At 34.1% G+C, this 17,796-nt stretch overlaps 1 protein-coding gene across 1 annotated transcript in view; it reads left to right on the forward strand.

The window, feature by feature from the left end:
* The first annotated feature begins 6,397 nt into the window (after positions 1–6,397).
* The window catches only part of KLB (klotho beta), a 37,953-nt gene continuing 26,554 nt past the window's right edge, over positions 6,398–17,796 (forward strand). Inside the window, exon 1 of the mRNA XM_077136626.1 lies at positions 6,398–7,227. Coding sequence (XP_076992741.1) covers positions 6,403–7,227 — 825 coding nt within the window. The 5' untranslated portion in view covers positions 6,398–6,402. The remainder of the gene's footprint in view (positions 7,228–17,796) is intronic.

Below are 17,796 nucleotides of genomic sequence, written 5' to 3' on the forward strand. Positions count from 1 at the left end.
AGAAAGCCAGCAGACACGGCCATGTTCACCATGTGCCCTTCCAGAGAGAAACGTTGAATGTCATCAGCCTTCTTGAACCAAGGTATCTTTTCTCAGATGCCTTAAATTGCATATTTCTATAGACTTGTTTTAATTGGGACATTTTCTCGGCCTTAGAACTGTAAACTAGCAACTCATTAAATCCCCCCTTTTAAAAGCCATTCCATTTCTGGTATATTGCATTCCGGTAGCTAGCCAACTAGAACATTTTGTCTCATTTATCTCTGCCATCAAGGCCTAACCAACTAAAGCAGGTATGGGGGAAGGGCTAGGTGCAGAAAGTTGGGAAGATATGATTTAGAATTATTTTTTACTATGCCTGGAGACTAGAAATGGTAGGCATAGAAAAATGCTGCAGAACAGGCCATGTTTGTTAAAATTGTTTTTTTTCCTATAATACCTTTGCAATGGTAACCACAGTAATCAGATCATTATTAAAATATGCCTTGGAATAAGAGTAATTGAATAAGATCTAATTGCCAAAAATCGGTGAGTATAATGAAAGGTCCTTGAAAACTATGGAAAATTTTTCCTGGATTTCGGCTTGGGACAAATTAAACAATTGCACTGTGTTTTCCAGAACTAGATAGTCAATTTACTTTTAAGGTTGTTTAAAATTTTAGGATATTTATAAAAACAAAGAGCTTTTTTTTAACCTCAAGTAGAAAGAATTTTATGATGAATTTCTTAACTGACTAACAAAATGAGAACATGCTGATGATTCAAATATACCCTATTTGAGAAATTAGTTAAGCTTAGTAAGATATATAAATGAGATTTTTTTACAACCTTGATTACCTAGATTTCAAAGAATCTGGCATTTCAGTTATTTTATCCATTGTTACCCCATCAGTATGTGAACAAAAATTGTATTTCCATATATTTATTTAATTTCAATCAGTACATTTTTGTAAGTAAGTTGTCATGAATAAGAAAGACATAATTTCTTAGCTTAAAAGAAATGATATTTTGGTTAGAATATACTTGTAGCAGGGCATAGTATTAGACAATAGTATTAAAAAATAAAAATGCTGGAAGAATTTAAAATGCAGATAGATTAAAAAGTGACCTAAGTAAACCTCATAGGCGAGATGACATTTGTAAAACCTTTAAATAAGAAAGTAGCATTTGAATAAATAGAACTCTAAACTAGTTTTTATTTTTTTAAGCCATACCTTAATTTTGTAAACTAACATATTCCTGTTATTATTTAATACTTGGGAATAATGTACCAAAAAATTTGAGGTTTTTTTCTAGAAATAAATCCCTTAATTATTGAAAAGCTAACTAACTATATTTCAAACTTAGACACTTCTGCTCTTTAAAAATAGTGCTGGATTAAACTAAAAAAGTTTAGGCATATTGTAAAGTAATCATTTTTGTGTTGTAAACATATAAATACCTGGTTGTGTTCCAAACCCAAGCATAAATTTCTTCCTTCTTCCATTATTTTGTAGTATCTCTGTTCAACCTTCATGAATATTGCTATTAAAAGGAAGTATGCATGCTGGAGACTAGGGTTCGATTTCTGGTGCCTGCCCATGTGAAAAAAACAAAGGAAGTATGCATGCTCAAAGAGCTTTGTGAATTAGTTATCAAATTTATTTTTTATTGTATGCAGTCTGGACAAACAAAGACTATAGGTGGGATAGATGGTATTTTTGTTTCCATACTAAAATGATCAAATTTTCTGATTAAAGTGAATTGTTTATTTTGTAAAATATTGTGAAAGTAAATTTTGTTTGTATCTGATTACAAGCCTTGAATGGATATGGAAAATTGTAGAAAGCTTAAGAAAGTAAATTTTGTTGTACAGGCCCTGAATGAATATGGAAAGTTGTAGAAGGTTTACAAAAGTAAATTCTACCTAACATAGTCAATGCTGACCAAAATTTAATAAGCCTGTTTATCATACATTTTAAAAAAAGTTTTGTGTTAAACTGTGTACTCATACAAAACTGAAGTTTGGCTTTCTTTCTGTTAATGTGGATTGTTAATCTGCTCTTAATGAAGTTTTAAAACGTTTTTCTTAGCCATCTAAGTACTCTTTCTAGAAAACAAAAATTCTTATATAAGAATAATATCCTTGTTAATGTTTATGTGGACTTTTATCATCCTCATTTCAGAAGACTTGTCTTATTTTAGAAGACAGGTCTTCTTTTAAAAGAAAACTCTTATGAAGCATTTTTTCATTCACCTTGTAAAAGTAAAAGGCTAAAATAGTTTAACATATTACATAGGAGGTGTTTGGGAAGTATTACAGTAGTTAAAGAGGATTTTCTATCCTGTTATTAGCTAAAATTATATCGATAAAATGTTATTCATGTCTTCAGAAATTCTATAAAAATTCCTAAAGATTTGACAATGTTCTCACTGTCCATGTTACATCCTGATACTGATTGTATGTTAGACAATGGTATGATGTTGTTAGTCATGGTTTTAGTTTTCCTTAAAAAGGCTTCAGATCATAGAAACAGCCAAATTTACTTGTCAGTTGCACTTCTTTGCTCTAATGCTTCTTTAAAAGTATATGTGGTTAGTGCAACTGTGAAAACCTTGATACTGATACACCCTTTATCCAGAGTATGGGCAGATGAGTAAAAAAATAAATAAATAAGGACAATAAAAAACAAATAATGGGGGGGATAACAGGTTAAAAAAATTGGAGTAGATTGAAATACTAGTGGTCAAGGAGAGGGAGGAGTAAGGGGCAAGGATGTATGTTTTTTTCTTTTTATTTCTTGTTCTGGACTAATGCAAATGTTCTAAAAATGATCTTGGTGATGAAAACACAACTATGTGAAGATACTATGAGCCACTGATTTTTTAATTTTTCAGGACTCAACTCAAAGTTTTCAGGCGCCTTTACTCTATCTTTCCACCCACACACCTACACACACACAGATTCATTAAACTGGATTATATATACTTACTATGTGTTTCTGTGAGACTTGTGAATACTGTAGCATCTTCACTTTTAAATTCCAATAGTTTACAAAGTGCTTGTCACACAGGAGGTACTTAATAAATATTTGTTGAATGAATGAATGAATTCTTACTTACCTCTACTATCTTGTCCTGAAAATCCTCATTTATAAATAAAGGACTGAACTAAATGATCTCTAAGGTCCCTTCCAGCTGCCAAGTTCTTTCCCACATGAAGCAATATTAAGTTTTGAATATAGATTCCTAAGTGACATGTGTGTCCTACTCACCTGGAACCTGGGAGATACTATTTTGTATTCTTAGATATTTTTATGGTTTTAATTACGTCTTCTTAACTGTATGCTCTTTGAGCGCAGGGACACAAACCTTGCATTTGAATATTCCCCTTCAGGACCTAACATGAGCCACTGAGGTAGTAAAACATTCAACAAACACTTGTTAATTGTTTAGAAGAGAGATGTGCCTAACCTGATTCACTAAGTTATGTTAAATGTTTCATAAATTCATAATCTATTTTCATAAACTACTGGAGAATTATTTGTAGTTAAACCATTGTCATTGTTCTAGTTTGATAGCTGCCGGAATGCAATACACCAGAAATGGAATGGCTTTTTAAATAAGTTAAAGTTTACAGTTCTAAGGCCATGACAATGTCCTAATTACAGTAAGTCTATAGACGTGTCCAATCTAAGGTATCCAGGGAACGATACTTGAGTTGCTGGCTGGTAGACTCCACTTTGTGGCTCTCATCATTTTGTCATTTTTCTCTGCTCTCTCATGATCTCCAAAGGTTGCTGGCTAATGGACTTTGTAGTTCTCTCAGTCTTGTGCCTCTGTTCAGCTCTGCTGTGGCTTTCTTGACCTTCTCAAAAGGCATTCTCTTCAAAAAATGTCTCCTCTTCCATAGGATTTTTATAAATGGTTAATAATTGAGCCAACTCCATTCATTCAATAACTGATTATTAAGCATTTGCTCTGATAAGTGACAGTAACAAATTTAGATGAGATATTCTTACAATCTGGTAGAGACAATTCCAAGATTATGTGGTAAATGTGGTGATAAAGGTATACATAGTATACTATAGACTATTTCATTCATTCAATTTATATCTGTTTAATACCCATCCACCAGGTACTGTGCAAGGCCCAAGATATCCAATATGTCACCAACAGTCATGATCCCTGCTTTAAAAATAATAATTAATAAGAGCTTACAGATGAATGGAGGATCCAGATGAATAAGCAATTTATTCTGTAACAAGTGTCATAAGAAAGAAAGCATGAGCTGTCACGGGAACACAGAGGAGAGCCGTCTAAATCAATCTGGGGAGTTGGAAAGGCTTTCCAAGAAGATGCCTGGGCTTTGAAAAACAGGTAGACAGGATTTAGATGAAGGGGGAAGAAATTCAGTGTAGAGAGGGCAACAGGTACCAACAGGGAAATCAAACATCCCAGTGATATCAGGATGTGTACAGCTTACTAAAAGTTTGTTATGGCTATAGAGAAGGGAGCCATATATAGTTAACTGATGAGAAGTAAAGCTTAAATCATAGGCAGAGGCCAAAACAAAGTGTCTTTTATGCTAAATCTTAGCATCACTTACTGAATAAGCTTTCCTTTTCACATTAAAAATGAGAATAGTAATTGAGCACTTACTACGTACAAACCTCTGTTCTAAGTACTTTACAAGTATTAACTCATTTAAGCTTCACAATAATCCATGAAGTAGATACTATTATTAAGCTTTTTCTTATGTAAGAGGAAACAGGTACAGAAAGGTTAAATAACTTGTTCCAGGACACAGCCTTATCTAAACACAAGCAGTCTGATTCCAGAGACTAAACTATTAATTATTCTGCCTCTCATTAATATGTAATACATCAAATATTTAAAACATTAAAATTATTTAAGATTATTTGGAGGCTATACATTCTATATAATATTTCTTTCTGTTTATTCTTATTCCAGAATCATGTTGTTTAAATTGTCATGGTTTATCTGTGACTCAGAGAGGTGAATTTACTGGGCAAAGGCACAGACGGAATAAGTAATGGTCAATTCAAGCCTACAGTTACATGGCTGGAAACCCATCTGCGTAACAGCAATTCTACCTGCTGTGATGAATGCATGAATGAACAGACCCTTCTTACATAAGAACAACTAATGGAGCTATTATTTATCAAATATTTTATCTTACTTAATTCTCAGAATGGCCTGTGACATAGATGCAATTATCACTGTCCCCAGGACTCAAATTGGAAAAGTCAGACTGAAGAGCTGTGCTGTTCAACACAGGAGTGACCAGCTACACACAGCCACAGGGCACTTGAAACTTGCTCGGTGTGAAGTAAGATGTGCTCCAAGTGTACAACACCTACAAAATTTTGAAGACTTAGTACCCAAAAAAGAACGTAAACTATCTCTTATATTTTTCAAATATTGATTACATGCTGGAATTATATTTGGGATATACTGAGTTAAATAAAATATATTAAAATTTAAAAAAATTGTCATGGTTTCTTATGTTTTATTATCAGAAGGCATGCTGTACGTTCACTGTTTTCTTTTTCAGATTTTTTTGGTAATTATTGCCTATTTATTGTTCAAGTCGATTTTCATGATAATTCTGTTGATCTAAAATTTAAGATTTGAGTTGTTTTTTGGGGGGGGAGGTGGGATGCAGGGTCCAGGAATTGAACCCGGGTCTCCTGCAGGGCAAGCAAGAATTTTACCACTAAAACTACCCTTGCACCACCCAAATTTGAGGATTTTGATTAAAAGTACATCAAATTTATAATTAAATTGGAAAACATTCAGTGTTTCCATCCGGAAAATGCTATATACTTCTTCATTCTTGTCTTCCTTAAAATCTACCAGTACATTTTTATAATTTCTTAAAAATAGGTCACATTTATTGTTAAGAATATTCTTAGATGTGTTGTAATTCTTGTGGTAGTGTAATGTTTTCTTTCCTAGCTTTTTTTTATTGATTATAGGAATGCTATTTGCTTTCTATTAGGTTGTTTCCCTAAAATGCCAAATAATAAAGTTACTACATTAAAACTACAAAAATAAAAAGGCATGAACCTTATTCAGTCATGTTCTAGACATTCAGAAAAGATTTGGGTCAATATGAAAGGCTGCATAGAAAACATGGCTGTTAAACTCATTTGTAGTCATTGTTTAGTGCTTTAGTTATACATTCAAACTATTGTCACTGATGCATTTTCATCTGTGTTTTCTCATAACGAGAGAGAACGAATTGCGTTGGTGTCTGTAACAGGGCCACCTCCCTTAAGTTACGTTGCTCTCCGTGACCCATCCTAAGTCTCACAGTTCAAGCTAATCATTGACAGAGCTTTACAATCTCAAGCTTTTACTGAAGCGTTGATAAGGCAGTCCAGCAGTTAGTGGTAAATGAAGCCAGACAGTGCGGCTGGATCTCCAGGGAATGAATGGATTTTCTTCAGCACTGATGAAAGAAACATACGCTACAGGAAAACAATGTCCAACCGGGGACTGCAAAAATCTGTCATCCTGTCGGCATTTATTCTTCTACGAGCTGCTACTGGATTCTCTGGCGATGGAAGAGCTATCTGGTCAAAAAGTCCTAATTTTAGTCCGGTAAATGAAAGTGAGCTGTTTCTCTATGACACTTTTCCTAAAAGCTTTTTCTGGGGTGTTGGAACTGGGGCATTTCAAGTGGAAGGGAGTTGGAAGAAGGATGGAAAAGGACACTCTATCTGGGATCACTTCACCCGTACATACCTTAAAAATGTCAACAGCACGAACGGTTCCAGTGACAGTTACATTTTTCTGGAAAAAGACTTAGCAGCCCTGGATTTTTTAGGAGTTTCTGTTTATCAATTCTCAATTTCCTGGCCAAGGCTTTTCCCCGATGGAATAGCAGGGATTGCCAACGCAAAAGGTCTCCAGTACTATAATTCTCTTATTGACGCTCTAGTACTTAGAAACATTGAACCTATAGTTACTTTATACCATTGGGATTTGCCTTTAGCACTACAAGAAAAATATGGGGGGTGGAAAAATGAAACCATGATAGATATCTTCAATGACTATGCCACATACTGTTTCCAGACGTTTGGGGACCGTGTCAAATACTGGATTACAATTCACAACCCATATCTGGTTGCTTGGCATGGGTATGGGACAGGTGTGCATGCCCCTGGAGAAAAGGGAAATTTAGCAGCTGTCTACGCGGTGGGACACAATCTGATCAAGGTACAGTACAGCTGGCTTCATATTATAGTTTTAGAATGTAAGGAGGGAAATACTAAAAACTTTACCTTCTGCTTAAATGATCCTCTTTTTATTGAAATCAACTCAATTAATTTTAGTCTAATTCACAAGGTCTATCATCAAATTTCATCTTTAAAGTAGTGAATGTTTTATTTATCTAAGCTATTATTAATGTATTCATCCAACTGGTTTCCTTGAAAGTTGCACTTTGATACTATTTTTTTGATTCACAATTATAGGTTACAGTGTGAGAATATGAGTTTACTTTCATTTGTAATAAAAATGTGGAGAAACAGGATTTTACAAACGCAATTGTAGAAACCCTTTTCTGACAATACATAACCATTTCAAAATCATGCTAAGGCAAGACCATTTCATACATATATATATATTCACTGTTAATATTGCTCTTCTTGGAGGTACTTGATTATAGTAAACTAAATAAATATTAGCTAGCAAACATTAAATACAGGAATTAAAGTAAATGCTTTTCACAGTCGGTTTGCGTTGTGTGGTAGAAAAGATGAGATTAGTTTTCCTGGGAGTTAAAATTAAATGGGTAATGTAAAAGTTGGGAAGAAAATGCTCTACTAAGTGTTTAAAGCAGTATATTTCAAAAATTAGAGTTTATGTTGGGCAATATTAAGATGATTAAAACAATAGTGAAAATGCAAGCAAAATATTGGCTAATACTTACTGAGTGCTTACTCTGTTCCACAGACTACATTAAGCCTTTACATGTATTATCTATCACATTTAATCCTCATTGCAACCTCACGAACTAGGTCCTATTATTATTCCCATTTTAAAGAAGAGGAAACTGAGGCTTAGTAAGATTAAATAACTTGCCCAAGATGACAGCATAAAATTCAGCTGTTGTAAACATAGGATTTATAAATGACTACATAATTAAACATTTAATGCTTTGACTTAAGAATTTAGAAAAAAAAATCTTTCAGAATTTTCAAGAGGCTTAGCCGCACATTGAGGCTGCCAATATCTGGAATCAGGTTTAACTTTTTACGTCAAGTTAAAAAAGTTACCTGGGAAAAATAAATTTCTTTGAGCACCTGTTGCATTTTGGAAATGAAAAAAGCTACAAGCTTTACTAATAGGGTGCAGAAATGCAACCCTATTAATTATAATTAGATAATTATAATTTTAATAATAAAATGTTAAGTATATAGAAATAGAAATAAATGTTTGAAACAGAAAACTACGCTATGTTAATTCTTTACATACAATGATATCTGCTAACCGTCCTTTCCTTTTGAACTTTTTGAAGTCTTATACATGTGCATTTGTGCAATGGGTTCAGTCATACCTGTCCTTACAGTAAACAGATTACATTATGATTTCAAGCTCATTCGTACATCTTTGAATAGGGTTGTGTATAGAACATACCATTAATGTATGGATATGCTTTGATTTGCCAAATAAGACCTTAAAGAAGAGAAAACTTATAGCTGTGTAATAGCTATTAAGATTATGCACATACAAATGTTCTAAAAATGATCATGATGATGCTGAAAACACAATTATGTGATGATATTGTGAGCCACTGACTGTACACTTTGGATGGACTGTATGGTGCCCGAAGATAATTCAATAAAGATATTTGTTAAATATTATGCATATACAAGAAAAAAATTCCTTTTAGAGAGCTCTTTAAAGGTATTAAAACAATACATGCTCGTGTAACTTTTTTAAAATAAGATTGAACCAAAATATGGAAAGTGAAAAGTTAAGTTCCCCTTTCCCTTTCCTGGACTTATTTAAAACCTTAAAAACTGGCTATAAGATAAAAAACAAACAGGATAAAAGTCTTAACTACAAACAAATATTGATTCCAAACCTAGCTGACAAAATGTTATATTTCTAGATATGTTTCATTTCCTCTTAATTCAAGATAAGTTTCTGCCTTTTAACACAAAACGAGCACTTTTCAACAGTGAGATAAAATTTTTTGTTTTAAATTGAAGGATTAAAGTTACTAATTATTGTGCATTCCACGCAGTTTCTTTCATCTTAAAATTTCTAAATCCTGTCTCAAACTGAATGGTGTAAGAGGTCCTATGAAATGAGTCAGAAAGTGAAATTTGCTTCCTAACCCAGTGACTTATAGCACGAAGAAAGAAATCTTGCAATGGTTTTATAGTCTGAGGTAAACTTGTTTTTCCCATTTGGCCCCTCCCTGTTTCTCCTTTAACATAGAAAATGTTAGTTTTATTTGCTTTTTATGCTTCAAGGAATTGTTTCTTCTTTTTCTAAACATTTTTTATTATTAAATATAACATATAGATAAAGAAAAGAAAGAAAAAGCAATGATTTTCAAAGTACTCTTCAACAAAGTAGCTACAGAGCAGATTTCAGAGTTTGTTATGGATTACCAAACCACTATTTCAGATTTTTCCTTCTAGCTGCTCCAAAACACTGGGGCTAGAAGAAATATATGTATCTTTTCTTTTTTGTGAAAAATAACATAGACATTTTCAGAGCACATGGCAACAATTAACAATAAATTTCAAAGCACATGGCAGCAATTAGTTGTAGAACTGATTTCAGAGTTTGGTATGGGTTACAATTCCACAAGTCTAGGTTTTTACTTCTACCTGCACTAAAGTACTGACAATATAATGACTCAGCACTCACTCATTTGTTAAACCCTATCTTCTCTGTATAATTCCACCTTCTCCTTTAATCTTTCTCCCACTCTTAAGGGATATTTGGACTATGTTCATTCTACCATTTTCAGGTTGGAAGGGGATGTTGATTATATGGGCTAGGGGGATGGAACTAGTTGACGTTCTTATTTCTTTTTACGTTACTAACTAGTGACCCTAAAAAACATTTTCAGATTAGTTTTTCATCCAAGCACATTTATTGAGATAAATAAGCCTAAATAAAACTGAATTCTTAGATAGTGATAGACCACTTCATTCCTCAATACTCTGATATTAAAAAGATTTCATAGTGCCTGTTGGGGTCTTCTTAGTTCCAGGATGATCTTGAAAACTCCACCTCAGTCTGAAATGTCCTGCTTTAGAGGAAACCTGAATGGTCCAAGCATTTTTTAAACTGACCTGGAATTTAGATTTCACTCTATTGCAGATCGGGCAATTTACCTTAAAGTGCATCTATGCCTGAGATAAAATTTCCCCATAATACACTTATTAATGGATGCCCCACTCTGCATTTTTGGAATAGAATGAGGATACATTCTCTGGCTTCCTGTGTCTAGTTACAGTAATTACTGCTTTAAATATTATCTTTAATCTTTGCAATGACCCTGTCAGGTACCTATTAGTATCCTGATTTTACAGAGTGACATTTCTAACATACCTTGTATCATTTTCCTGCATAAAATCCATTTGTGGCTCCCAAAGTTTTTGGGATAAAGTCCCAATTTTTCACCAAGGTCTTTTTGACGTAATCCTCGGCCTTCTTTCCAGCCTCCTCTCTGGCCACTCTCCCATCCCCACCACAACCCCACCCCCTTGCATCCCACACTCCACCATAGTGAAATGGTAGCAATTTCTTCATTTTAGCTTGCTCTTACTCTCAACCCAGTCTCTATTAGCTTGCTCTATCCTGTTGAAATGTCCTTTTTACTTTGCCTATCTAATGCCCTTCAAAACTCCCTGCAGGCATTCAGCACCTTTAAGCTATTTCTGACCCTTCGGGGTTAAGTGCCCTTCCTCTGGACCATCAAACTAAACTGTGCTCGCCTCCTTCAGAGCACCGCTCCATGCTATACGGCGTTTCTCTGTCTCCTCAAACAGACTACGCTTCCTTGAAAGGACAAACTGTTTTTCATTTGTCTTTATATACTCAACACCTAGCACAGTATTTAGTACAGGTTAGTTATAGATGTTTATTGAATGTGTAATCTAGGATTTCTATCTGTAATCTAGTAGTCAAAGAACCAATCTCAAATTCAGTCTTCATATTTCATCTCCTTATTGCTAATTCTTGAAATAGTGCCTATGTTGATCTGGTGATGTAATCGTCAGTACTCTTTTGGGTGTGATTGACAGAAATCTGTTTCAAGTAGGCTTAAGCAAATAGGAGCAATTTCCTGATTCACTTACCAAACCATAGGGATGACAGGACAGGACACTCTCAAAATGCCCTCCATCTCAGCTTCTCAGCTGTCAGGTCCACAAAGCCCCAAGGGCCCATGAGATGTCTGGGGAGTCACATTACTAAAGGCAGTCATGGTGTCTGTTTCCACTCTATTTTTAAGTCAATAAATACACATAATTTAACTAGAGATGTCCCCCTTAAAATGGAGAATTGAGAGCCTCTAAGGAAACATGCACAGAGGTTGAGGGTGGGGTGGCAGGGATGTTTGCTCAATAGAAGGCAGCTCATTCAGTTTATTATTCCACGGAATACTGCCAGCTTCCATAATAGTACTGACCGTTTCATAGCTCTAAATTATTACTTTTCATAGACATATACTGTTTTCCTTATATCTGGATTTCTCAACCTTGGCACTATTAACACTTGGGGCTGGATAATTCCTTGTTATGGGGGTCTGTCCTGGCATTGTAGGACGTTTAGCAGCATCCCTGGCTCTACCCACTAGATGGCAGCAGCACATCCTCCGCCGCCCTGCCCCCACTGTTGTGACAACTAAAGTGTCCCCTGGAGGGCAAAATTGCCCCCTCCCCCATTGAGAACCAAACATTTATACCCATAGTAGAGAACTGGTTGAGGACATGAAACAGAAAAAATAAGGGCATTGAAATATAACCAGTTAATGAGGAGCATAAAGATTATAATATTTTTAAAAATTTACCTCAAAGAGATTTTCACCAGATCTGGAAGTTGCGCACACAAACTCAGAATTCATTTATAGCTTATCAGGATGCTTCTAGAGGAAAAACAATGTTTAGAAAATGTTAAAAGAGGATATAATATTGGTCATTCTATCTAGTTTGACTTTTTCACATATTGGAAATAAAGACTATCTACATTTGGCATTCCATTATTTATGAAATACTTTAAAGAGCAGCCTCAAATCTTCTCCTTTTTATATGCTAAATTATAAATAAACACTAAATTTATTTTTAAATTTGTCCTTCCTTAAAAGCAAAATTCAGAAAAGCAAAATGTTTCAAAGGCATTTTTCTTTATTTTTGATGCCAGGACATCATGTTTTCACATATCACCTTATGTTGGGGTTATGTGTGTGTTTTTTGCATATCCAAGTTCCATATGAACTATTTTTCTAGTAGTTTTATTGCGATATATTCACATACCATACAAACCATACAAAGTACACATGTACCATTTTTTACTAAAACATTTTTCTTTAGAAATCTTATTTTGAAGGGAAGTTTTTATTCTATTATAAATGAGAAACCAGTATTTTCTAATATCCTTAAGATAAATATATAATATTTAAAGTTAAAATTTTTCATCTATGTTCCACATAACATCATCTCCCATTAAAAAGGAAAAAAAGTAGGTGTTCCAGTCACTGGAAAACCACAATCGAATGTATAAATTTCACTCTGCACTTAGTCGTAAAACCGAACACAATCCATCATATACAGTTTTTCATGAAACACTTTTTCTTGAATAATGAAAATAAATTAAATCATGTGCATTATTTGTTAAATAAGAAAATGCCAATATTGATGTTTATGGAAGGTGAGCATTTTAAACATACATAATTCATAAATATTTAAATTCCTTCAAAATAAACTTTATAATATAATCTTTATTAAAATGTATTTATATAAATTGTCAACACTTATTTGTATGCCACATACAAATGATGAAATGATTTTTTAAATTCCTGAAGGTTTCAAGAGATTGCTTAAAACTGTGAAAGAGGCTCTCAAGACAAGAAATGTTGGGAAACTCTAATCTAGGTCAAAGACTAACCAACTTGTTCCTAAGCCTGGGACAAGACTACATTTCTTCACTGTTTTTCCACTTCTTTGAAGACTTTGTCTTAATACTTCTTGGTATCATTCCCCTAGAGAAGCTAGCAAAATACTGGGCATGTGTTAAGTATTCAGTTAAGTAATTATTGCTTTCTCTTTAAGATACTACCTTGTCCAAGATAGGATTTAAAGCAATTGGATAGAAGTGGGTTGCAGACACACACACATACACACTTTAGAATAAATGTTACATAGTCTTTCCAGAACAATTATGTATGAACATTTCTATTAAAATTTTTACCATTAAAAATTCATCTTGGTATGATGTGTGAATAGAACTGTTTTTTTTCATCTTGAAACAAGCTACAAAATGTTGATGATTATTAAAACTGGATGGTGCTTAAAGGAGGGTTCATTATACTATTCTTTCTATCCTTGTGTATTATGACAATTTACATAATTAAAAGTAAAACAATTAAATTACATAAGAAGATAAGGAGAATATTTTACATTTAAAAGAAAATAACCATCTTTACATAGTATGCTTTTAAAGTTTCTGTCAAAATTCTTAATCAAAATTTTGTGTTAAAACCACAAGAAGCAGCTGTGAAAAAGTCACCAATCTCATGACTAATAACTAAACTTTCTTTGTAAATATACTGCTACAAAAGCTTTCTTGCATATCAAGGAGATTGCAGGGTTTCATAGGTATGTTTAAATAGATTGTGTCATTTATAAGCTTCTTCTTCCCAACTCCCATTAACATATTGAAGATTCAGTGAAATATTTTGAAATGGAAATAGTAGCAAGAGCCTTTTTAGTCTGTCTTGGTTAAACAGAAGCAAAATCTTCAAGGATCATCTGGATTTTGTTTTCATGAAAAAAAGAGGAATTTTTTTAAACTCCCTTACTTGAATTTCAAGAAAATAACATATCAGAATTAATTTTTGCCAAGTCTTACAGTTGAAAAACTAGCCCAAGCTTTCCTGTCGATGAAGTACAGGAAAAAAGAGAGTCAGACTTTAGGAACACCCAAACCAATAGGCCATGCCCTCAATCAGGAGGCTTACTCTTGTGAAGCTAATGTAGGTAGCGGAGAAGCTTAGACTCCCTTTAGGCATGGCTAAGAGTTACTTCTGGATCTCCTTTGTTGCTCAGATGTGGCCTCACTCTCTCTAAGTGCAACTCTGCAAGTGAAATCATTGCCCTCCCCCCTACGTGGGACATGACATCCAGAGGTGAAAGTCTCACTGGGAGATGACTCCCAGGGATGAATCCAGACCTGGCACCAGGGGATCAACAATTCCATCCTGACCAAAAGGGAGAAAAGAAGTGTATCTAATAAAGTATCAGTGGTAGAGAGAGTGCAAATAGAGTCGAGAGGCTTCTCTGGAGGTTGTTCTTACGCAAGCTTCAGTTACACCTTGCTACCTATCATAACCTGCCAACTCCAAACCAGGACCATTCCAGCCAATCCTAAAGAACATCTAGGGTGATATATAAGATTCCACAAGGGTTCCATGCACTACAGTAACTTTCCAGGAACCTACAAACTCCAGATGGATCGCTGGTCCAGATAAGTCCTGAAACCTAGCCCAGCCTCTCCAGAATATCAGACAGTTCCATCTCCTTACCCCATATTAGTGACAGACCCTTCCAATATGAAAACTTTAGAATTTCCATAGCTCAAATACCCCTAAAGAGAGGGATGGAAAGATCAAAGGTGACGGTGGAGTTATACAGAGAAGACAGGATTTAACAAATGAATATGAATGCTGAATCATTAAATTGATATATCTTTTAGTCTCCAGTATTTTAGAGCAGTTAGAAGTAAAAACCTAAAATTGTAGAATTGTTACCCATGTCAAACTCTGAAATATGTTCTACAACTAATTATACTGCTGTGCTTTGAAATTTATAGCATTTTTGTATATACGTTATTTTTCACAAAAAAAAGAGAAGGAAAAAAAGTTAATTGTGATGATGAAAAAATATATTTAAGCCCTCTAGCCTCCTATATTCTGGAGCACCTAGAAGGGAAAAATGAGAGGATTGTATGGTAGCCCATGACAAACTCTGGGATCTATCCTGTAATCACTTGTTGAAGAGCACTTTGAAAACCATTGCTTTTTTATTTCTTCGCTTTGTATATATGTTATACTACAAAATTAAAAAAATTTAAAAATAAAAAAACACTATTTTCTACCTTATACCATTCCTTTTCCCTCCCACATCAGTAAATAAATAAATAGATAATAGATAGATTAGATAGTTAGCAACACAGAAGAGTGTAGGAGAAAAAACAGAAAATAGTCTTAATTCTTAAAGCAAAGTAGAAGATTAAGATGATTATTACAGATATTTTTTACATTCTGTCAAAATATTCTTAACTATTATAAGAAGAATACGTTATTTCATTCCTACAGTTGTGTCAGAAACTTGGTATTCTTTATAATATCGTTTAGTTCTCATATCAACTTCTTCAGGTAGTGTTATTACACCCATTTTACTAAGGTAAAACTAAGATAAGATAAGATAAGATAAGATAACGAAGATAAAACTAAGGTGTAGACAAGGTTTCACAGTTGGTAAGCTCCGAAGCCAAATGAAGCAAAAATTCAAATCTGACCTGTCTGAATTCACACTAGTAAGCATGAGTCAGCTACGTAGCTTAATGAAAAGAACTACTTACTGCCTCAAAATTCATAACAACCACTTATGCTAATGCTAAGCTAACAAAGATATTTGATTTCAATTGCCTATTTAAAGGCTGAAACAAACTATTTACATGTTTTACTTTTCCACAAAATCTATGAACCATTTATCCCCTCACTCATATATTAACCATGGGATTTTTCATTGCCCCTGTGATTTTACTTTTTATTTACTCCAAACTTTAATATCCCATTAAAGTGATAGATCACATATATTTGTCCTTGGCAATACCTAAAATGTAAGTAAATCAGTTCACACAATTATTCATTGAATTAGCTAATGCACAGTATCTACTTTAATAATCCCAACTCATCTTCCAACAGGATCTAAGACATCTCTAACAACATTTGGGGGATATTGATGAAACAAGTCAAAACCAGTATTCTCAGATTTTTGAATCAAATTTGAATAAAAGATGAAAACCGCTTGTGGGTAGGAGTTGTCAAGGACAGTTTCTATAACCAGAATACCATTGTCAGATAAAAGAGTCATATAAAACATTCATTTGTAGACTACAAATTCATACCCTAAAACCTTCAAGAGAGCCTTTTCTAACCATTAAGTAGAAAAAGTTATACTTGAGTGAATGATTAACAAAAGTTTAAATATATGTAATTATAAATGCTCAGAGAATAATATTGTGGTCCTATTTAAACAGCTTGATTTAATGTGAACACTCTCCTACATGGAAAATTAGATTCCATAGGGATCAGAAAATATCATGAATAGTGGAAATGGTGCTAAGTATGCTGAAACTACAAATTGAGAGGAACTTTACATTACTATATAGTGTAAAATAAGTCATTTTTGTATATAAAAATCTTACTAAAAACTCCTTAGAAAATAGTCTATTTAGACAAAGGTATAGTTAAAACTATTGGACATCAACAAAGATACCCTTGCAGAAATATCATAGGGATGCTGAAAATAGATCAGAACTTCTAACTTATTTGCTGTTAACAAGTGAATTAAAGAAGTAATCAAGGCGGTCCATGGATGATATAGTAGTGGTACTTCAAAATATTTATAGGGGAATTCTGAAGCTAGTGAAAGCCAGGATTTTTTAGTATTTTGGTGAGCCCACTGCTGCTTGACTCTTCTTAGCATCTTTTTTCTTATTCTCTCTCTTTCTCTCCCCCTTCCCCCCCTTTCTTACTCTCTCTCTTTCCTTCCTTTCTTCCTTCTTTCATTCATTATCTGAAATTAGAGGTTTATTGTATTCATCTTTTTTTTAATTAGAGAAGTTGTGAGTTTACAAAACAATCACGCATAAAATACAGGATTCCCATATACTACCCCATCACCAACATCTTGCACTGGCGTTCATTAGCATCACATCTTGGCTGGAGTTTATTAAACCAAGTTTAAAACAAACGGCTGGGATTTCCTGTTATCGGTTCTTCTTTTATGTTAGTCATATGTGCTGTATGCTTCCTTCTTTTAACCACCCTTACCTTGTTTTGAACATCAACATATCATGGAGTAAAAAATACTCTTTAGTTTATAGTGAAATTTGGAATAGCTGAACGTTCTATTTTAGTTCCTAGCTTTGCTGTGGATTTTTTTGGGGGGGGTGGGGCGTTGGTCACACAGTTTCCTCCGTCTATGGTCCTTTGGCAGATTTCAAGCTGTGTCTGTTTCATATCCCTTACATTTTTCACAGCCTGTCAGTCAGTCACCTTCTGTTCTAAGGTATGACAGTGGGTTCCAAATTACATAAGGTAATTGCAGGGTGTCCTGGAAATGATAGTGAACTAGAAGGCTGAAGAATTTAGTTCTAATTTAGTTACTGCTTGTTTGAAGGTGGTGCTGCATTAAATGCTGTGCAAGCAAAACAGCCCTGCCCTTTCAGTCTCAGATTGAGAATGGCACCAAGACCACCATCCTCAGGTCAAGATTCAAGTGTAGAGGTGATCCCTAAGGGATTCCTTTAGCC

The sequence above is a fragment of the Tamandua tetradactyla genome, chromosome 19, assembly GCF_023851605.1.
Source record: "Tamandua tetradactyla isolate mTamTet1 chromosome 19, mTamTet1.pri, whole genome shotgun sequence".
Classification (NCBI taxonomy): Eukaryota; Metazoa; Chordata; class Mammalia; order Pilosa; family Myrmecophagidae; genus Tamandua; species Tamandua tetradactyla.